The following is a 22,480-nucleotide window of genomic DNA, read 5'->3' as shown; positions in this document are numbered from 1 at the left end:
GATCAACAGTCAGCCAGATTTCTCTTATTTGAAGAGCCCTGCCTTTCTAAGCACTGCTGAGTATTCATCTTTCCTTACAGACACTTGTTTTTTTTCTAACAACTGTTTCTAATACCCTGCCCTGCATATTCAATATGTTGTGCTTAGTCTTCATGTAACCTATTTAGTCCAGAACTTTACTTTCTCTTAGTTCCTCTGTTCAGTATGCCACCCTCTTATCCTGGAAGCCTCGTTAATTAAGTAGAAACCCCTGTAAATTGGGAGTAATTCTGCATGGTATAAAATCTGACATAACTTTACAAGTGGAACTCTAATTAGTGACCCAAGAATGAATTGTATAGGCTTTGAAGGAGGACAGTATGACTGTGTGCCAAACTTGCGGAGTTGAAGGATGCTTCAGACTACAACTTTCATATTTTCTTTTTATCTATGCCAACTGATTAATATTATATTATAAATAATATTTCCTGTAAGCTTCGATAGTTTCCCATTTCAGTCCGTCTCTAACCCTTCACATTCTGCCCTAGGTTATTTACCAAACAGCATTCATGCTGTAGAGGCGATGCTGGCTGCGGCGAGTATCGGCGCTATCTGGAGTTCAACGTCACCAGACTTTGGCATTAACGTGAGTAACTTTGGCATTAGCCCTGTTGTGCATTCCAGGAAAGCTGTCACTGTTTTTAACAAGTGTGACAGACAAATCAGTGGCAGGCAGGTTCTGTTCACTTTAATCTTACTGCCACCCTGTGGCACAGCCGAGCACACCGGGTTTTTTTTTCCTAGCTGCTACGCAGTAAATCAAAGCCCATGCTTTCAGATGGCAGTAAGGACTTGCAGCACAGTACTTTGAGTATCTTCAGCAGACTCTCTGCTGGGAGACTTTCAGACAATCCATGATCTTGGTGAGCTGCTATTGCATCTTGTCATCTTGTTTTCTCAAGGCCCTGAAGAAAGTATCCCTGGGCATGACAAATGTATGTGGTGTAACTTCGTAGCTTCTGGATAAAAACTGAATAGGAAAAGAAGGCGGCTAAAAAAATGATGCCCAACCAGACATTACTGCACACCCCGAAAGGTTTGGATGTGCTTTCTGCTTTGTTTGGATAGCCCTTAGCACGTCATAAACAGTAAGAAATGGATTTTACACTAGAGTGCTGAATCTTTCTTCTGTTTTAATAGCTTCAGTGGAAGCATTTGGAGAACACACAGTTTTTACATTGCAGAACGCAGGAACTACCAGAATTCTTAAGCAATGTATACCCTCAATCTCCCTCCATAATCCTGGTAGCTGGTTAGATGCGTGGGACTGTTGTCTGTGGCTTAGCACTAGAGGGCAGCAGCGTCCCACTGGTGTGTAGTTGAGGTTCTATCGCTGGGAACGAAAAGTGATTAACAAAAAGTCATCGCAGCATGCAATGATCAATCTGCTCTACAAATATTTTCTGCTTGCGCAAAAAACGTCAGTATGGAGTGTTTCTTTGTGCTGTGATTTGATCTCTCATCTGAGGGAAGGCTGTTCTTTTTGTTGTGTTGCAGAGTACTGCTCTGCTTTTTGTCCGCGCTGATGTGCTGTTATTTTCAGCACCCAGCTTTACTTCGTTTCTGTGATAGGTTTTTTTTTTTTTAAATGAAACTTAGCTGTGGAGCAGCACTGCTATGATATCATTTATTCTCCTTTGGCTTGGCAGCATGTGTTGGCTTGAATTCAAACCCTAAAACCTGAGCAGATCAGCAGAGGTCCTTGGGGAGATTGACTCCCACCTGAAGGAACAGGTTTTCCCCCTGTGCCACTTGCATTAGTCTCATTAACACAAATTAAGAACTGTTGTGCTGTGGGAAATGGTGTAGCATTTCCAACGTTTCAAATCGAATTGTGCGTGTATGTTTTCTGAATTCTAGAGCTGTCTCTTTTCAGAACTGCCTACACATTGCAAGCTCTGAATGCTGTGCATCCAAAGGCTGTAAGCATTCAGGAAGTCTGCTGTCAGGGAACCAGCGAGTTTCCTCCTACACAGAATACCAACCTTGGCAGCTTGAGCTCTGTTTCTCTAGTCCCTGCTATTCATTTAAGTGCATTAACAAGAAGGTGCTTCTTTTTGGCCCGTGCATATAAGACATTGCTGGATATGTAAGTTTAAAAAGAGGGTCTGCTCTTAGAAATGTGTGAGGAGCCTTTGGTAAGGCTTGGCAAAGGGTTTAATTCATGGGGTCCTTCACAATGCTTAGTGCAGGATTTGAGGCCTGTCAAATAGAATGAGCCGTATCTGGTGTACCTGGGCTTCTCATGAAAGCAATTCCTCGCTGAGCCATCTGCTTGGATTAAAGTTCCAGTGTAGCAATTACACGTTCCATCTGTTTGTATTCCCTTTGTGTCACACCAAACTGCCCTGTGGGATTTGATCCTGCCCGTGCTAATGAATCTGACTGGGTATGTTAGCAGGATTAGTAAGACCCTGAGAATTGTTGTCACCTCTGTTTCTGATCCACGTTTCTCTTCAGATTTCATTCCTCTGTCACAGTACCCTTAGTCCTCTGGTTTTTAAACAGGCAGCGTGGATCTGGGGTGTATATCTGTATAGGTACACATACATGCACACTTTGTAAATTGATTGGTCAGCTCTTTGAAATTGTTACAGAAGAGTGAGTATGCTAACGTGCCTAAGACAGATGGAAGTTTGATTCTGTACTCCCTTGGAGATTAATGTTTGTAGATAACCTACATTTCTGAGATTTTTGGCTCATGTGCAAGTGCTTTACTAAAAACCTGGTCTGTTGCTGAAAGTGAACCTGGGGATTTTAGGAAAGTGATACAGTTAGATATCAGTGCATTGTCACTGTGTGCATATATGTATTTAGGGAAAGGAAGCCCATCTTCATGCTCTTCTGAATAGTAGAAAACATTTTTCTTCAAGTGATTGAGGAAAAGGTATGTTAAAATGACATTCAGCAGGGACAATTGCTATTCATCTTTAATGGCATCCCCATACCTCTCATGTGTGGTGTTCAGTGAGCTTTCCTAACAAAGCAACACGGAGATCAGTTGTGCTAGGATCTCCATACTTCTACACTAGGCTTCTTATTTGTTTGTTTTTTATTTTATAGCAACCCTGACTCACCCAGCTTGGAAAGGAGTTTAATAGAGGTGATTTGATGGGTGTTAGAGACATGAAATAGATTGTTAGAATTATGTTACATCTTGGAAATCTCGGGGTGAGTGAAGGACAGCTTCATGCAGTCTTTTAACAATTCTGCCACTTCCTATCCTTGCTCCTTGCTTGAAACAAAGCTTGAATTCAACATCTAATGGGTTTTGTTGTAGTAATTCATTTTTAACTTGTTTTTCTTTTTGTCCCTAGGGTGTGCTGGACAGATTTTCTCAAATTCAGCCTAAGCTCATCTTCTCTGTTGAGGCTGTTGTATACAATGGCAAAGAACATAACCACTTGGAAAAGCTGCTCAGTGTGGTAAAAGGTATTTCACCGTGTGCCATACATCTTGTGCCATAGTTGTCTGCACTCAAAGCCCCCACTGTCACTAAAAATGACACCTTTGACTGTTTGTTGCTGTCCTTGCTCCCTTATGATATCTTTTTGGCCACTTACAATTGCAGAACTAATATGAGGAAAAACTTCTTTTTTTTTGCATGATTTTAGTGTAATCTTTTGCTAGCTTAATTTAAATCTGTTGATACCTCCATCAGCGTGCATTAGCTGGCAGTCTCGGTGGAGGAACAGGGGCTGGTAATGCTGCTTTTTTTATGCCTGTGTGAAGTGCTGCTGAAAACAACTGAAGAGGTTTTACAGCACTAAAACTTGATTTCTGCATTTGAATTTTTTTAAAGGCTGGCAATAATCTAGTTAATGGGTTTTTGGTTTTTTTTTTTTGAGTCTCTTAATGTCTGAAACTATATAAATACTCTGTACATCAGAATTATTTCTGTAATAGGGCATTACACTGTGTGATAGAAATGGATAGCAAAGACTTACATAACTGAATGTAGTCAATATTTTCTTTCTTCCTTCCAGGGCTCCCAGATTTAAAAAAAGTGGTGGTGATTCCATATGTCTCCTCAAGAGAAACTATAGATATCTCCAAGATTCCAAACAGGTAATGGGAGCTTCTGAGCTGTGAATCTCTGAGCTGATGAATACTGCTATCTCTTGAAAACGTATGACCTCTTGAACTTGTAAAAGCTAGGACTTAGCCAGTTCTTGAGGTGGGTCCATACTGCAAATAGGTATGCTGCTGTAGATGTGTTGATTCCACTAACCACCTGTTGGTATTAATAGTTCTCACATCAAGGCATTAAGTTCCTCATGATCTTTCCCTTCCAAGTCAAGAGTCTATCATGGCATGGATGATAAAGCACAGGGGAAAAAAATTGATTTGGATTTTTCTTTTCCATTCTTTCTTTCCCTCAATTATTCTGATAATTCTTTTATCTTTAGGTGTCACAGGGAGTGTGTGGCATTTAATTTGGGACCACAGTCCCCATACTAAGGGTGACTAAGGCTTGAATTGAATTGTGCTCTGCATGCAAAGAAGGCTGGCTAGGCAGCAGTTTCTGCCTCTTTCTATGCCAATCTCAAACTGCTTTGATCAGGGGTTACTTTTTCTTGGCTTTATCAAGATGGTAGGCAGAGCTGTGCTATCCTTTTTTCAGGAAGGAGACCTTTTTAGCCTCTTGGGGCAGCTGCTACTTAAGTTATATAAAAGACCATTCTGTTTCTGCAGATAATGCTTGCTTTAAATTAAAAACTAAAGCTTTATTTAATAAATACTCAGTGCAGCAGAGCTGTATTTATAGTGAGAGGAGCCATGTGGAGAATTGTTTTCTGTGTTCCTGTAACTGACTTCAAGCCTGAGGTTCACAGAGTGGCTGCCCAGAGAAGGCTGTAGGGTCTCCTCTGGAGATACTCAAAACCATCCTGGATGTGTTCCTGTGTGACCTATTCTAGTCTACTCCCCACTAAAATGGGTTCCCTAGATGAACTCCAGAGGCTCTTCCCAACTCCTACAAATCTGGGATTCTGTAAAAGATGGAGTCAGGTTTCAACCCTTGCCACTTACTTTGTGTTGGCTCCATTCAAATTGCTCTGGTTTCTAGTTTTTAATACAAATAAAACGTGACTTCTTTATGTGTGTGTGTAGGAGTCTCTTGGCCTTCCTTGGGGAACTGATGATAGTAGAAGGTCTGGGCACATTTACCTGGGTCAGCCACAATTGAATGGGTTTTTAAATTTCTTGGCAACACCGGAAGACTTTCCAGTAGAAAAGATTATGAACTTGGTCATTACTGCTTGCAGATCTCTTAGCAGGCGTGCATGAATGACTTTTGAGAACAGCTATGCTTCCTCCTTTCTCTCACACATCCGCCACGATTTACTTACTCCTTGGCAGACTTAGCTGCCTGCCTCAGTAAATCAGCAGCAGTCACCTCAGCCTCATCCCAGAGGGTTTGTGTTGAGGTATGTGCAGGTTGGAGTGATTCGTGGTAATTCTGATTGCTGCCTTAAGGATCTTTCTGTGACTTGATAAGTTCACAGGTGTGCCAGTTTTTTTTTTCTTTTTTAAGATGAATGCTACTTGGATGTTTGCTGCTAAGAGAAATTATGCTTTGCTACAAATATCCAGTCTTTAAAAGAAAAGTGCTTTGTTCAGGATCTGTGAACAAAAGCTTCTGTATGTTTTTGACTCTTTGATCTTAAAAATAATGTGGACAAGAGCCTGGCATTTGTGAAACTGATGTGGAAACAGACTAGAAGTTTGTAAATCTAGTCATAACCATAATTTTTCCATGCTTGGTTTAATCTGATTGACACACAGACACTTCCAGAGTGAGCTGTCAGCCATTATACAAATGTATACAGTTTGAGAATATAGTTTATTATAAAAGAGCTACTAGGTATAGAGCTGATCTTATATATGGGTTGGGATAATGCTTTAAAAGAATTAAATTGACATGTTCCCTTTCTCCTCTCTTATGCAGTGTCTTCTTAGAAGACTTCCTTGCTACTGGGAAAGGAGACCAGGCACCACAGCTGGAGTTTGAACAGCTGCCTTTCAGCCATCCTCTCTTCATCATGTATTCATCAGGCACAACAGGGGCACCAAAATGCATGGTTCATTCAGCAGGGGTATGTCTTCCCTATGGAGCTATGTTATCTTTGTATAACTCCCTGTGTTACGTTCTTTTTTCCTCTAACATCATCTTAAATCTCAATGTACTTCAAGGAAGAATTGATTACTGACAGTTTCTCAGTAACTCACTATTAAACTTTCAATTTATTGTTGACTGGTTTAAAGCAAATATGGACTAATGAGTAAATAAAACAATTTGATTGGTGTGGAGACCCTTAGGAGATTGGGAACATGTATGTGTCACAAAAGCTTGTAGAAGTGGCCCAAGTGATGCTTGCAGCAGCAAGCTGTAAGAGTTGGAACGAGTGATTAGAACCAGTATTTGGACACTGTCAAGTTTGAGACTCATGGGGAGTTTGCACTTTCTAATACCTCTTTTTTTTTTTTCAGTGATCTTAAACTTCACTGCCTGTTTTTGTCATTTCAGAGCATGTTATTCTGCTAGTTGCTCTGAAAGTCAGAGTGAGCATCTTGCAAGACTGCCTGAAGAGTCATTTAGATAGCCACAAGGCTGGGTTGCTTTCAGCTTGTTGTGTTACTGCTTCCCCTTTTGTAACAAGGGTTGGAATATTTGCCCACAGATTCCACACTGCCTGCAAATGCTTTGCTGTCTATAGTAGCAATAGGAGATCAGGCAGTGTGTGACATGTAAAATGGTCCCTTTGGGACGCATCTCCTATGTTTGGAGAAAGAGGGAAATGCATTTTGAAGCCTGACAGCTGTTTTGAAGCTGTGCTGACTTTAGACTGGTTAAATACTTGCAGAAATGAATTAGCAAGTACAGGGCAGGTGTTTTGCTCAGTGATGCATGGTAAGCAGTTGGGAGATGAAAAACACAGATGTAGATTAGCCAACAGGATTTCTTTCTGCTGAAGAGTTTTCTCATCCTGTTTTATCTGTGTGGCTGCTTTGCTTGTCCTTAGTTTTGCCTCTGCTCTTCAGCTGAATGATCTTTCCAATTCATAGTTTCTGAATGTTGAATAGAAGACTATGATTCAGGGCCAGTGGCCATGAGGTCTCTGAGCTACCTTGCTTCTTGGCACTGATCCTTATGTGCTGATGATGTGACTCAGGAGCCTCAGTGCTTACTGACTGATGCTCAGCACTGTAAGCCTAGTGAAGACACCCAGACCAGTGGGTTTTTATCAGCAGACAGTTATGTCCTGTAATGCTGAATGCTTAAGATGTATTTTAATTGTCCTACTAGTACTGTAAGGAAACAAGATCAAAGTTGTTCATAGCCTCTGCCTAAGATCATTACTAAATGAAAAACACACCTTTGTTTTGATTCCAGAGTTGTGGAAAAGTAATAACTAAATGGAGAGAAAGAAAGCAAAATGTTACTTTAATTGAATTTTGTTTTTAATTTCACTATTTGGGATGGCACTTCCAGAGGTAATATGCATACTTTTCTGTATGGAATATTTATGCTAATGCCTGGATTTCTTCTGGCAAAGCTAAAATGTTGGTTGTAGCATCTCTAAATCTGAAAGATAAAAATTACAAATGTAGATAATAGTGGTGTATAGCTAGATGGCAGCATTGTGAAAGCTTAGTGTATGCAAGCAGTAGCAGGTGAATTTGGACCTCACTCCAGAGAGAAAATCAGGTTTACTTCTTCATTTTTATTTAATATTTTCTGCCTTTTCTCCCAAACTGTGTGCCGTTCTCATGACCTTTTCATTTCAAATGTATATCTGTAATCTATTTTCTTTTAGCATAAATCTTATTGCATGGTTGTGAGGCTAAAACTCATTGCATCAATACAGAAAGAAAAAAGCAAAAAGCACTTTAAAATCAAGCATGTTGTGTCACTACAGTGGGTAACTCAGTGAAGTAGTTTGTGAACTTATTGGCCTAACAAACGATGTGTTAATGATTAGAAAAGCACTTCAGCTGGATCTCAAACAAATGTGAAGTTATTTCACTACTTTATTCTTGCATATTGGTGCTTTGAACAGTGAGATTTTTCCACTTTGTGGTTAGGTCAATGTTTGCAAGATATATATATGATTTTATCTTTTCTTTACTGAGAGTTAATAGGAAAGTTGATTTGTATGAATAAAAAATGATAGCTGCTGCAGTTCACAGCAGCTGTAGGTCCCTCCAAGCTGTCTAGATGTACTGAAGATGAAGTATACCTGCTTATCTACCTGGTAAATCTGATTGGTAAAGCTGTGCTGTGAAAATTATAGCCTGCATGGAGTATTCTGCAACTCTGATGTCTGGACAGAGCTGGAAGTGAAGAAAGCTGTTTACTCCACAAATTACAAGTGATGTGCAGTGGGAACTGCTGAGGTCTAATGAGAAAGGCTGAAAAGTTATGTAAGAAAATGGAGAATGCAATTGCTGCTGGTGCTTTAGGTGGGCCCTGGGATTTACTTCAGTTGTGGTTAGAAGGAAATGCTTGTCTGTAATCCTGGAGTGCACCCTGTGAAGGACTGACAAATTAGTTTTTTGAAGACTTAGTGTACTGTCAGTTTTTTTCTATGTAAACTTAATTTTTTACTACTTTTTTTTTTCAGGGTACACTAATACAGCATCTGAAGGAACACATTCTTCATGGCAACATGACCAGCAGTGACATCATTATGTACTACACAACGGCAAGTGTGGCTTATTAAGGCATTTCTAAAAAGCCTTTAATACATTTTCCTTACAAGTGTGAGAGTTTTTCCCACAAATCTACAAGATCACTTTTATGTACTTTTGATTCTTGCTTTGAAAAGGACCATCCTGTTAAACTGGATTTTTACAAAAATATATACATAAAATAGCAGGTGAAAAGTCTGACCTTTCTAGTGAAAGGTCGAATTTAACATTAAATGTTCCTGATCTAATTAGTGAGGAAACTAATTTATTTTTACAGTCTCTTAGGGTCATTGATCTAACTGCCTCATCAATTTAATCTGCGAGACAGACTCTACCTTCCTTCATTGTGTAATTAACCATACTGAAGATGAGAATTTTTTGTCATTCTGTTTTGATGGAGAAGGAAGAATCTGCACATTTGAGTTCAGTAGAAGGAAAGAATAAAGCTGAGTGATCTTTGTAGGACTTCAGTTATGTGGTATTTTTTCTAACGATGTTGTGGTGAAGAAAATAACTTCAGAATTCTCTAGCAGTTTGAGAAGGCTCATGTCTTTCCTTATATGTTCCTTTCTAAACTTTGACACCACTAATTGGTTTGCAGATCTGTGCAGTGGAGTTATAATTACCTTGTCCCAGTGTTGTTCTATCTTGTGACTCATGCTTTAAAGCTACATGTGTAGGGAGGTATGGAAACCCTATCTCAATAGATATTTATAAGGATATGTTATGAGCATTCATTAGGAATGTGTGCCTGATCCAGTCTTGGGACAGATGAGAGGAGAAACAGCACTCCAGCCTTATTTTCTGGCTTCTGAACATGGTGATTAGAGATAATCAGCAGAGAGATATAAACTCATGTGCTGGTTTAACAGTTTCAAACCTTTGGGCAGGGAAAATGGAGGAGTAGATGGGACATCTTGCCCAAAGACAGAAGGCATGCTTTGTGTCAAGTGATTGCTCAAGGAGCCATGACTTCTGTAGTTGCCTTTCTTTCCTCTACAGATGTAGGACAGCAATACTCCTGGTCCTGTGGTAGAACTGCCAGTAAAGTGGACAAGTAGCTGACAGGTAGAAACTAATTTTGGTATTTTCTCTTTTTTAGACTGGCTGGATGATGTGGAACTGGTTAGTGACTGCACTTGCTACAGGAGCTTCGGTGGTCTTGTATGATGGATCTCCTCTAGTTCCATCACCAAATGTGCTCTGGGACTTGATTGATCGATTAGGGTAGGTAAAGAATCATAAGTGGAATGATATGATCTTTGGTTCTGTTAAAATGCTCACGTAAAACCAACCTCATGAAAGGTGTTGTTTTCGTGGTCAAAAGCTTGTATGTGGCATGATGTAGTTTTATCTTTTGGCTTGATGTTGAGTAAAACAAATTTTGCACTAAAAACAGTCTTTGAGAGAAGAAGAGACAAAGAGCTGATTGTTTAAAAACGGATGTAAGCATTTGGGTTCCCAGTGAACAAAGAATTTTGGTTCACTAGTCAGTTTTCAAGAGCTGCCTTTTCAAAAGGTAATAATTGGGAGCAGTCTGAAGAGAAATTTCCCAGAGTGCTCAGAAATTTTAAGAATCTTTTGTTTCAAGCAGCTCAACGTATGACTTTATATAACACATTGACTTCGAGACAGAAATTTACTGGAAAGGCTCAGCAGGGCTACTTAAATTTTCATATTTTGCTTTTTAATCTATGCTGCTAAATTCTCCCCATTTAGCCATTTGTTTTACACAGTTCTTTGTACCTAACAATGCCCAGAGTGCCCTCTCTCCAATCCCAGGGAAATGACAGATCCAATGAACAACTGAAGTCTTGTGCTATTTAGCTGTTGTGTACACTGGTTAAACTTTGATTTTTGTAATTCACTTGTTTTCCAAACTGGCTGTAAGGAGTGTAGGTCTGAGGGATGTTACTTTATAGTAAAATGAATGTAATTTTTTAATTGTTTATTAAAATTAATTTGTTGTAGAAAGCAGATGCCAAAAGCCTGACTTTGTCTTTTGATAATTAATAATTTAAACTTTGCTCTGTCTTTTGTGCTGTGTAATATTTAAATACTGTCGTTTAGTTTCTGGCTATTATAGCTGAAAATTAATATCTTGTTAGAATGCTTCCATTGGGGAAAAAAAAGAAGACCAAACAACTTTCCACCCTACCCACCAACCCCCTAAAAAACATTTGAACAGGCAGAAATGTAGAATCAAGAAATAAGATAGCTTATTTTTAAGCATTGTTTCTACATGCCAAAAAGTAAGTGAAGATATCTCAAATGTGTCTGCATGTCTCACTTTTGTAATCTGGTGCTAAAAGTGGTGGCCATCTGTGTGGTACTTGGTAATGCAGTCTGTTCCCAACTCAGTCATGTGTTACATATTAAAAAAAAAAAGCTTCAACATGTTAAGACTTCCTTACTTGTCTGAAGATCTTCCATACCCTCCTTTGGTTATCTTGATGATACTATAAAAAAAGCTGCCATGTGCTGCTCAGCAAGAATTACTTCTGTGGACATCAGTGAAAGATCCATATAAGTGAATTGTATTTAGAAATTGTCCCTCAGTTATGTAGCACTTGGAAGGAAAAAGTAGCAGATTAGTCTATATATACTCTGGAGAGGAAGGATTTTAAAAAATACAGAGAAAAGTGTTGTATATTCTATCTATAAAATAAGCAGTAACATGAAGCATGGAAGGAAAGTAAGATTGAGGTTTTTACTGGAGTAAAAATACTCGGTGTGATTGGGCTGCATGGTAAGTGATGGAGGAGTTCCTTCCTTCCTGCCCAAGGGTGGCAGCTTCTCAACTTTGTCATCCACCTAAATGGTGAAGAAAGGCATGATGGTAGTGGGATAGCTCTCTTCCCATTTCTGAAATGGTGTGATTATCTCAAGTGCTGCTCTACCTTGCGTCTTGCCTTTGGAGTGAGGATAGGATCTTGTTTTGACTTGGTTCTACTGATGTATGTGCTGCCCGAGCTCTGTGCATTCAGCCCATATCCCTTATCTGAGCTTTTGTCTACTCATGTTCTTGAGTGAGTTTATTGCTATAATATAAAATGAATTAGCAGGGAGTAAGACTTCTTGAAGGTCAGCAAAGCCATCCAGCTAGCACTTTCCCTGATGGAGCTGGAAGCAGTAGAGCCTTTGTTTCAAATTGCATTGGAAAGCTTTTCTCTTTTTTTTCCTTTTCTTGATTGGAGTACCGAAAGTTACAAGAGCTGCTCTGAAAGTAGTACCTCCTGTTTTGTGGTGTCAGCTCACTGTGTCAGAGTCAGATGGTGGTGGTGTGGTGATAGAGGTTGAACCTTTCCATCAATATTCTGTTGCCATGTGACAGATGGTGGTGGTTAATGGTAGTAACTGTGTTGAAAAACAGTGTTTTGTAGCTGAGGTTTTGCTCTATTGAACACTGTTACTGTGCTGTTTGTATCTGTGGTGACTTCCATAGAAATAAATAGGAGGCATTGCTTTCTGAGCAACCTATAGATTTTCATGCAGCTGTCTTAATTTCCTCTTGGTTCCTGTTGAGATTGATGTCAGCTCAGAGCCTGCATGTTAAAGGAGCAAAGATTCTGTTTCAGCATGGTGATTTCTTAAACCAGCACAGTTAAGTGTTAGTTTTCGTGGATTACAGAAAGGAGTTCAGTTTTTGTGAATTCAGTAACAACTTTCTGAAGGAGGGAAGGACGTTTAAAGCACCGTGCTTGGCTGTTTTTGTGGGGTTTCTAGAAAGTATGCAACAACTGGGAGATGGTATTTATGGACTGCATTTCCTGCACCAGCCCTGGGTAGATCTCCTTTTTCTCTTTCCCCTTACCCCACAGCATTCAGCTGGCTGCTTAATACACTGGTAAGAGGGACACTTGCATGCTTAGAGACCAGTGGAATACTGACATGTGGCACAGGAGAGAGAGCTTAAGATAAGGGATGTATTAAGAGGCCTCTTTCTGTCAGAAAGCCAGAGTTGCAGTTGCTGCATTCAACATAATAAATTACATCCCTGGTGCATGTGTGGGGTACAGATCCCAGAACTCTTAAAGATCTTGCAGGATGGGGGCATTGCTTTTGAGCTTCACTTACTGTTATCTGCTTGGTTTAGTATTCCTATTTCTAATGCACAAGTTGTTCTCCGCACCACTGTGCTGGGTACAAATATAAGGAGTGTCATGTTTCTCATTTGTCCAAAATGTGAAATGGGTAACATTCTCAAAGCTGTATTTTATTTATTACATTAATTGAAATATTTAACACAGTGCCTTCGGTGTTGCTGTGAATGTCCTATATAATGTAATTGCTCTGGGTCTGATGGCATTGTCGTAAAGACCAGCGATGTGCAACTGGGAAATAGAATGGTCTACTCAGTTCTAAAGATGCTTAGCATGATGTCTCAACTTTAATGCATGCACTGGCTGTTGTAATGTAGAATTACTGTATTTTAATGAGAAGCCAAAAGCAGCTGAAAGAGGAATTCTCACTGAATCTTCTCCCCTCTCAAGGATTCAACATACAGCCAGATAGCGAATGCTCCCTCTGCATGTACTTACTGCAACGACAGAATTCATTTATTAAATTAGCTAGGCCAAATTTCATGTTCAGTTAGACATCTGCAGCTCAGACTTTCATCAGTGCAAACTGAACATGTATCTACAGAGGGTATCGCTGACTGCTGTCTTCAGAGCAAAGTATTCTTTGTTACACTGTGCCCCAAAACGGCAGAATTTTGATACAAGACAGCAGATCTGTGTTAAACAGCTCAGTGGCAATTATGCCCAATTAATGGAGTAAATCTTGTAACATTTTGTGATGTCTTTGGAGTGTTCAGCAGTTAAGAATTCCTGTAAATGAAAGTGAACATTTTCCGGAAGGTGGGAAAGCTTTGCTTAATATTTAAAGATAGAATTAAAAGTTTCAAAGCTACAGAAATGACGTGTGATCTGAACTATTTTGATGGCTCAAAGGAATGTGCTGTGCACTTAAAAAGCTCTACGACTTCATTGCTTGACTAATCAATGCACAGAGTGCCTTCAGCCTCTGCTTGCTGCAATGGGGATTGCCAACCTTCTGAATCTTTGTGTGTTTAAATATGTAAAACTTCTAAACTTTTTCTCCCTCTAGGATCACCATCCTTGGAACGGGTGCAAAATGGCTCGCTGTGCTAGAAGAGAAAAACTTAAAACCATGTAAGCTTCTGAAGGTTATTGCATCTCTACGTTTTTCCCCTCTGCCCTGTTTTTCTTCTCAGGTTCCAGCCCTTATCACAAACAAATCTACACTGTATTTCTGGGTTGTAGTGTTGAATGGTTACAAACTCTTGTGAAGATTCAACCTTAACTGAGTTGGTTGATTTCCTCCTTTAAAGGTGAAACACACAATCTCCAAACGCTCCATACTATACTGTCTACAGGATCACCTCTCAAATCTCAGAGCTATGAGTACGTCTACAAACACATAAAAAGCAGTGTCCTCCTGGGATCCATTTCAGGTGAATCTTCTATGCCATACGCATCTAAATTCTGTTCATTGCCTTTGTATTTCCTTTTTGCTTGTTTGCTACTGTACATCTAGGAAACCTGATGTTGGAGGATTCAGGCTTGGGTATAGTTAAACTAGAATTAATTGTCTCTCTCGTGCAGATATCTTCTGAGTAATTCAGTACACCGTAATGAAGCTCATACACAAAAGCTTTTAGATAGAATGTTTCTGATACGGTGGATGTTCTGGGTTTTAGCTTCATTTATTATTATTTTTTTTTTTTAAGCAGGATCATTTATTTTGACTCACTGTCCTTAGGGGTAGCAGGGTGAGATCAAGAAAAGAGTCTATTAACCTACAGAACACAGTGCTCTGAAAATAGCTGACTTCAGCAGGAAATGCCTCTTAGAGAGGTTTTTCCACATTCCCCTTTCAATTCTTTTGTGCCACATAATCGGCACTGCAGACAGATTTTTGTAAATTATGTAATTAGAGAAATATCAAGCCCACGTACTGTGTGGTTTGTTGTGAGGAGTGCTGGCTGAGGCAACTCTGTACGTATAAGGTCCCTCACAACTCCTTATGCTGCTTTGTAATGAAGGCTGAGTTTTCCCAGGGCTTTTAAGCTTCGTTTAGTTTGATGTTATAGTCTGACTATTCTGCTTCTGAAGTCACTTCTAACTCTGCTCTTAGTAAGAGTAGTGCTGAATTTTAGACTTGCTACTCCAGGCATTGATGGTCTCAATTGTGGAAGACTGTTTTTATAACTAGAGCTAACAGTATTGATCTTGTCTTAGAATTGTACTTCTTGGAAGCCCTGTAAGTATTCCAGTTGTGTGCACTTTCTCAGTACCTGTTTTTATTGAGAGAACTGTTAATCCTCTGAGAATGCTTGCCTCCTCTCCCAAAGAAGTGTGCCAATGAGAACAAGAAATAGAAGCTCTGTATTGAGTGGAACAGATAGTTTAAGCAAATGTAATCAAACAACAAAACGTTTCCAAGTGATCTTGAATATTGATGACAGTGAACTAGGGCCTGTTTATTTTCCCATTCTTACAAAAACTGAATTCTTTTTTTTTAATAAGGTTGAAGAAACTACTGATATGGAAATACTGGGAAAAAAAAGTTATGCCTTAAGGAATATTTCTGCATGAAAGGGGTACATGTATGAACAGGTGCCCACATAAAGCAAGAGAAGAAACTGCTTTTATGAGAAATCATGTGACAGTGATTATACTATTATTCTCTGCAATGTGGATTAGAAACATTTGACATTTTGGCAGTCTGATGTTCTACAGTTCTTATGGAGTTCTTCCTTTACAGGTGGGACAGATATAATTTCATGTTTCATGGGTCAGAATGTTACCATTCCAGTTTACAAAGGAGAAATCCAGGCCAGGAATCTTGGAATGGCTGTGGAAGCATGGAATGATGAAGGTAGCTATTGTCCAACTCCAAACAGAGCAGTTATGACCTTCAGTGTGTTAGTTATCAGATGTCACTATTTACGGCTGACTGTAGTTATCAGATGTCACTATTTACAGCTGACTGTTAGCCATGTTCCACAACACCTTGTTCTGGATGTGTCTCATCTGGAGTGTGTGTATGTGTGTGTGTGCAGCACTCCAGTGAAAGTAAATGTGTAAAAAAACCTGCTTTTCCATTGCCTTGTTGAGAATCAGGCACATCAGGCCAACATCTAGCCTGTGTAGATGCTTTTTTGCTTTGCTACTCTGTTCTTTACAGAAGGGAAATGCAGAAAACAACTCTTTCTTTGTCAACAGGAAAACCAGTTTGGGGTGAAAGCGGAGAGCTGGTTTGTACAAAGCCCATTCCCTGTCAGCCTACACACTTCTGGAATGATGAGAATGGAAGCAAATACAGGAAGGCTTATTTTTCAAAATTCCCAGGTATGTGATGAAGGGGGTTGGATATTGCTCTAGCTGACCAAGAGTAAAGACTGTGTTGCTGCTGTTGGGAAGGTATAGGTTTGTTCTTGCCCAGTGATACGCAGGTGCAGCTCTAAAACTAGACTGCAAGGATGAGAGCTCTGAGGTGTATCTGATAATTCTCACTCCTTGTTTTCCGGTGTTTTGTTTTAAATATGGATCCAGATCTCATTTTATAAGGGTGTCTGGAAAGCTCCAATCCTATTTTGTCCCTGCTCTCATTAGGCAGATATATGGCTACAACAGCTTGATAATCTGCAATGCAGACATAAACTGCTTGGCATGAGTGTGAAGTGAAAGTGCTCAGTAGGTCAGGGAGCAATCCTCCATTAATGAGTTCTACAGCACCTCTGCCAGGCTGCTCCTGCCTAGCACCAGTGGATCCTAAGGGATAAGTGCTAGCCTGCTGCTTCGTTTGCATGAGGCTTAGGTATGTGCTGCCTCAGATGTGCACATTCTGCATTCATACAAGCTTTCAGTGCTGCTAAGAGTAGAAGGAAATGATGCTGAGAGCCAGAGGCTTTCATTGTAATCATTGTGAGAACTCTGCTCATCCAACGTTTGCTTATGTGGAGTGGTGATACTGTACTCACTGCTGCCCACTGGACAGGGCTTACAGGAGCCAGACCTCAAGCCATGTCTTTCTGGAGAGGGAAGGCTTTCTATAAATAGCAGTAATATGGTGGAGAACCACAAGAGAAGTCGGGATGTGCAGCAGGAGATAACTGCATAGTAAGATTGAGGGAATGTGCAAGTTAGTCAGTGTGAGTGTGACAATAGTAAGAACAGAAACACTGAGAGTTATTGGGCTGAAATAGCCATGCTTCATAGGTTCTGTGTGAAACTCCTTTCCTTGTGAGTAGGCTTACAGTTGTATCAGTGATGATGGCAAATTGTGTTATGTGCACATGCAGTTCTGTAACTGAGGTTTGATTTTCTTGAGGAAGAATTTAATAGAACTGGCTTGTATTTCTGCTTGTGGCAGTCTTCTGAAGTGGTCTCAGTCTTAAAAATAATACAAGTTATTCTGGCTCTGAAGAGTCAAATCTGGTTCTATGTTACCAAGCGTATTAAGCACATAAGCAGCTCCTTAGTGAACTGCTGAGACCTATTGTGCAAACCCAGAGAGCTCCTTGCACAGAACTGTACACTGTAAAAGAAGTGGGTCAAGAAAGACCAATGGGAATACTGTTACCTTTGTGAAAGGTTCTGCTCCCTCAAAATGCCACGTTCAGAGCAGAATTCTGCCAGTTTTCTGGAGGATGCAAACAAGCAATCATAAAATAACCTGAGGTTTGATCACAGTGTGCTGCTGTGCGTGCCAGCTCGTTGTGACAGCTGCAGAAACAATCCACTTTGTGTTGAAGTGCTGCTACCTGTGCTGTGGGCGGCTCTGTAGGTACGACTCGTGCAGTAGGATTCACAATCAGCAGATGCACGAGTTATTACACAAATGTATTTTGTAAGCAGAAGAACGAGGAATCAGCTGCTAAAAACTTTGTCATTCTCTCACAGGCGTTTGGGCCCATGGTGATTATTGCAAAATTAATCCCAAGACAGGAGGAATTGTCATGCTAGGGCGCAGGTACAGTATTTTGGAGAAAGCAAACTCTGTAAGCAGGCCTTAAAATCTGCTAACTCACCCTTGCTACAGGAAGGCAACCACTGAGTTGCTAAAGATCACAAACAGGGGTAAGTTTCATGCTTGCATTTGCAAGTTAGTGTTCAAAATAAAGGTGAGTGACTGTGTTGAAGCTGTCTGGCACTGTCACAAACAGAGCTAGTGAGCAGGCATGAGGTGTGAGGCTGCTGTGTGTGAAAGACAAGTTCCCTCAGTTACTGGGAAGTAATGACATGCAATTGCAGTACAATGAAGTACTAGAAAGACTTCTGTTTTGTTGTTAGTGTCAGCCTGTACCTCTAAGCTGAGAAAAAACTAACCTGCATTTGAGCTACTGTAAAGGGGAGGCAGTGGGAAGTGGGAATGAATAATGCTGGATTTCTCTGTAAAAATTTGTTGTAATGAGCAAAGGGCCTTTTTCACAGAGTTGAGTTCTTTTAAAATTCTGTTTCTTATGTGGTTGTCTGTGAATTCACTGTGTAAAATGTAGAGAAACTCAGTTAATTGCATCATTTTTTTCCTTTTGATCAAACTGTAATTATATTTTAATGCCTCTTTGTTTTGTGTGTGACTTTCAGTGATGGTACATTAAATCCAAACGGAGTAAGATTCGGAAGTTCTGAAATCTATAATATAGGTATGAAATCAACTTTCCACATCCTTTAACTACAACCTTATTGCCATAAATCTGCAGTACAAGTGTTACGCAGGTGTCTGAAAAGATTGAGTGCTAAAACTTAGGGTTTTCCATTTGAAAAAGAGCATAGAGCATATTAACATGAAGAATAAAAGTCTGTCCTGTAGACTTGAAATTGGTTGCCTTCCTAAAGTGTCTAGAGCACTGAGGATGACTTGTTGAGACGTTCTCTGTGAGATGTTGCTTTCATATAACAAGATCTTACAAGTATTTCAATCAAATTTAAAGAGTACTTCTGAAGCTATTCTTTCTTTCTCCCTTAGACAAGATCTTGACACTATTTTGTTTTATTGCATCGTTCCTAATAAGTACTTGAGCTTATGTTGGAATAACTGAGTGAACAGAAGGATTGCAGGTGAAGCCAAAAGTGCAAAAGGATGGGGAGGCTAGATTGCACTGCTGAAGCCTGTTCAATTTAAATGGTGTTCTGCTGGAAACGGTGTCTTCCCAGTGCTGTGTGAGGTTTGGAGGATCAGCCTCCCTTAGCTGTGGAAGAGCTGTGTGGGTGTTGATGGCAGCTGCCCCAGGTCATGCTCCATTTCAGCACTGCTGTACTTTAGCTGGGTATGAGGCTCTTCGTGTTGGAAAGCTTATCCTGGTACAACTGATGCCTGGTTCTGCCTCCCCAGAATAGGGAATAGGGTTCTGTAGTATAAATAGCAGTTTTAGCAGGGACCGGTTCGATTCCTTAGGATTTGAATCTAGCACAGTCTCCATGAGGCTGTCAGGGTGCAAAACTGCTTCATATCTCAAACGTCTGCCTTGTGAAAGGTGCCTGCACGCAAAGGTGCAAATCTTCCCTTGGGCACCTGTTGCCACACCTTGTTCTTATGTGATCAGACACGTTAGATTTCTGTCTAAGCAGCAACTGGTGATAGGGAGAAAAATGGAAGACAACAGTTTTGCATTAAAACTGTTATCAGTTCCAGAAGTTGCATCATTTTATCTTTGTTGGTCCTGGGCCTACATACAAGCAGCCCTTAAAACTTCACCTGAGTTCAAATCTCAAAATCAAACAAATGCACGCACTAAAAAAATGACTCTTCTTTTCAGTTGAAGCCTTTGAGGAGGTTTCTGATAGCCTCTGCGTCCCCCAGTACAACAAAGATGGGGAGGAAAGGGTGATACTCTTCTTGAAGATGGCTTCAAACCACACGTTCAGTGAGGACCTGGTGAAAAGGATCCGCGACGCAATCCGTGTGGCACTTTCTGCCAGGCATGTCCCAAGCCTCATTCTGGAAACCAAAGGCATTCCGGTATGTCATGAAAAATGCTGCCTACTTTTTTTTTTTTAATTTGTCACCTTGAATAGTAATTAAGGAGCAGTTGTCATTGCTCTTCAAGCCCACATGCATGGAAATTTTAGCATCTCAAAAGTGTATTCGAGCTTTATAAATAGTTTGTCTATGTTGCCTAGCAACATCATTTCATCTCCTTTTCAGCTCAGTGTGTTTTTGTTTTTTTTAACAATACCTAAAAATGCCCATTCTCAGTTTATAAATATATGAGCTGCATTTTCTCAGTAATATATACTTAAAGTCTTTTAAAGGAAAATATTGGGAAGGTAATTTAACTTAAGCTTAATGCTACCCATAAGCTTGGTTTGTCTCTGTTTTCCAGTTTCAAATGACATCCTTGTGAAAGCTGAGAGCACTGAGCAAATTTATAAAATCATTTTGTAAACCGTTTCACTTGTACATCTGCTCAGCCATTTAAATGCAGCTCTATCACTGTCTTCCCAGTGGCAATAACTAAAAATCTTTCTACTTGTGGAAGGGAGACGGGAAAAATGTATAGCTAAAAGTACTGCGTGCTCAGTCTGCTGGAGTTGTGAACTGTAGTACTCTACCCTACTCCTCCTTGCTGTCTGAGCTCTTATTTGGGAAGCCCATCTCTTCTCTCATCCTCTGTGATACTACAACCTCCTCAGCAGCTCTACAGAGAGCTTGTTGCAGGATGGGCATGCAGGCTGTGCTTGCCTTGAGGCCACATGCACGTAGGTTTGAGGCTTCAGACCAGACCAATCATTCCATGTTCTGATACCATGTTTACTGCCAGTGAGGTTTCTATGTGGAAATGCTCCAGGGCATAGGATTGCTAACCTTCAACTATGTACTAACACGATGATCTGGATCAGATCTGTTGGGTTATTTCTGTATCAAGCTGCTCTTCTCCAATAGTATTAGCTTTAATATATTGTCATAGCATGAGCATAAGAGCCCCTGCACCTGATTAATGGTGGAGGTTAGATTTTCCAGGCTACAGTTTAGCTTCTGCATGAGATGTTGAACTTGTATACTGCATAAATCACTTGGATGTACAGCATAAAGTTGATGGCAGTGAAGTGTTTATGATGGTCTGTCCCTCAGGAGAGCCTGCTTAGATCATTAATTAGTTCACACTTTGACTGAATTTAAAATGGAGTGAATTTTAATTACATTTCAGGTAAATATTCCAGTGGTAAAATGATCAAAGCTGTCTCCGATCTTTCTATGAAGGTTTTACTTGGAAAGGAAACATCTTTCTATTTTCTGCTACTTACAGAAGTGTATTTTCCAATGGGGGGATAAAAACCTGTCTAATCCTGACTTTATACTGCCACTGCCTACTGGCAGAAACAGTACAGCTGTGCAGCAGTGCTAATAGCTTCAGTAATACAAAGCATTGTTTTTCAAGAGATCTCCAGGTGTTCAAAAACACTGTGGGCTCTTTGTGCTAATCTTCATAGTCCTGTCCTGACCTGATAAACACTCTGATCAAATGTAGCAGAAAAGGGAAGATGTGAGGCTGCACCATCACTGGGTTCTTCAGTAGGTGGAGGGTGTTCTTATTAATCTTTCCATGAAGCTACGACGTGAAAAGTGTAATTCTGTCATTGCTGGTTTTGCTTTTCAGTATACAATAAATGGGAAGAAAGTGGAAGTGGCCGTGAAGCAAATAATTGCAGGGAAAGAAGTGGAGCAGCGGGGAGCTTTCTCCAACCCAGAGACTTTGGACCTCTACCGAAATATTCCTGAGCTTCAGAATTTCTGAAGCCACGTGTTCATGGGTTGTTTTTTCTTTTGGCATCTGTCTTTGTTCTGTGTTTGTTTTGTATATACCAATACTGTATGTAAAGAAAAAGCTCTATTTAATACCAGTGATTCTTTTAAGAGAGAGATATCTCGTAAAGTGCATTATGAAAGGCTTGGGTAAAGCTTGGCTCCCTCTTGTTGCTTAAATATGCCATACATCCTGGAGTTTTTTCCAGCCTGGAAGGAGGAACCTGCCTGTCTTGATTTATATATATAAATATATATATATGATGAATTCTGGTTAGATTCCCACCAGTAGCCCTTCAAATGGGAGCACCAATAGCAGAAGTTACAGTCGATAATAGAATATTTCTTTCATAAAATGTTCACATTTAAAACAAAAACAAAAACCAAACTGGATTTTTTAGCATTTTTCTTTTTCAATGTATGTGTTTTAGAGCCACCTGCAAGGAGAGGTGCAGCAGTTGTAACGTGTCTGTGAAATGCAGAAGCATCCTCTGTGTCCTGTGCATTTAGGTGTTCTTACAAGGCCAAACCACAATGCACTAAAGCTGTTTGACTTCACTCAGAATAACTCCAGTCCTGGAATAGCTGATGGTACTCCTGAAGGTGACTGCTGCTCCGTGTTGTGATGGAACCCTCCTGTTGTTTTAAGCTCTTTGTTCATAACCTCTGTGGGATTCAGAAGGTGGGGGAGCAATCACTGCTGTATCCCGGTGCAACTCCGGGTTCTGTCCGTGGAATTTGCTGTCATTACTCTGAGTTTAACATCACTGTAGTTGAAGGCAGAGTCTGCCTCCTTGTTTTGAAGTTCTTTATTGGCAACGATCCACTGTTACGTTAGCTGAAGGATTCCAGTGTGTTCATTTATTAAAAGCTGATGGTTTTGTAACTTTTTTATTTACTAAATGTCACTGTGAAAGTGAAAGGCTAAAATGTTTTCTAGCTCTGTATCCTTCCGGTTTATAAAGGGAAA

At 40.1% G+C, this 22,480-nt stretch overlaps 1 protein-coding gene across 2 annotated transcripts in view; it reads left to right on the top strand.

The window, feature by feature from the left end:
• AACS (acetoacetyl-CoA synthetase) overlaps positions 1 to 22,002 on the top strand; it is a 37,156-nt gene extending 15,154 nt beyond the window's left edge. The window contains exons 5-18 of one of the 2 annotated variants that reach the window (XM_065739134.1): positions 528 to 625; positions 3,357 to 3,471; positions 4,026 to 4,107; positions 5,990 to 6,137; positions 8,667 to 8,747; positions 9,836 to 9,960; positions 13,846 to 13,910; positions 14,090 to 14,212; positions 15,526 to 15,639; positions 15,987 to 16,112; positions 17,667 to 17,736; positions 18,351 to 18,409; positions 19,523 to 19,725; positions 21,365 to 22,002. In XM_065739134.1, coding sequence (XP_065595206.1) covers positions 528 to 625; positions 3,357 to 3,471; positions 4,026 to 4,107; positions 5,990 to 6,137; positions 8,667 to 8,747; positions 9,836 to 9,960; positions 13,846 to 13,910; positions 14,090 to 14,212; positions 15,526 to 15,639; positions 15,987 to 16,112; positions 17,667 to 17,736; positions 18,351 to 18,409; positions 19,523 to 19,725; positions 21,365 to 21,502 — 1,547 coding nt within the window. In that variant the 3' untranslated portion in view covers positions 21,503 to 22,002. The remainder of the gene's footprint in view (positions 1 to 527; positions 626 to 3,356; positions 3,472 to 4,025; positions 4,108 to 5,989; positions 6,138 to 8,666; positions 8,748 to 9,835; positions 9,961 to 13,845; positions 13,911 to 14,089; positions 14,213 to 15,525; positions 15,640 to 15,986; positions 16,113 to 17,666; positions 17,737 to 18,350; positions 18,410 to 19,522; positions 19,726 to 21,364) is intronic. The other variant, XM_065739135.1, reaches the window with a different exon arrangement.
• The last annotated feature ends 478 nt before the right edge of the window (positions 22,003 to 22,480 follow it).

This window comes from Cyrtonyx montezumae, unplaced genomic scaffold (genome assembly GCF_038088225.1).
Source record: "Cyrtonyx montezumae isolate F1298 unplaced genomic scaffold, pur_monq_1.0 scaffold_23, whole genome shotgun sequence".
In the NCBI taxonomy this organism is placed as follows: domain Eukaryota; kingdom Metazoa; phylum Chordata; class Aves; order Galliformes; family Odontophoridae; genus Cyrtonyx; species Cyrtonyx montezumae.
This window is presented reverse-complemented; position numbering and strand designations above follow the sequence as displayed.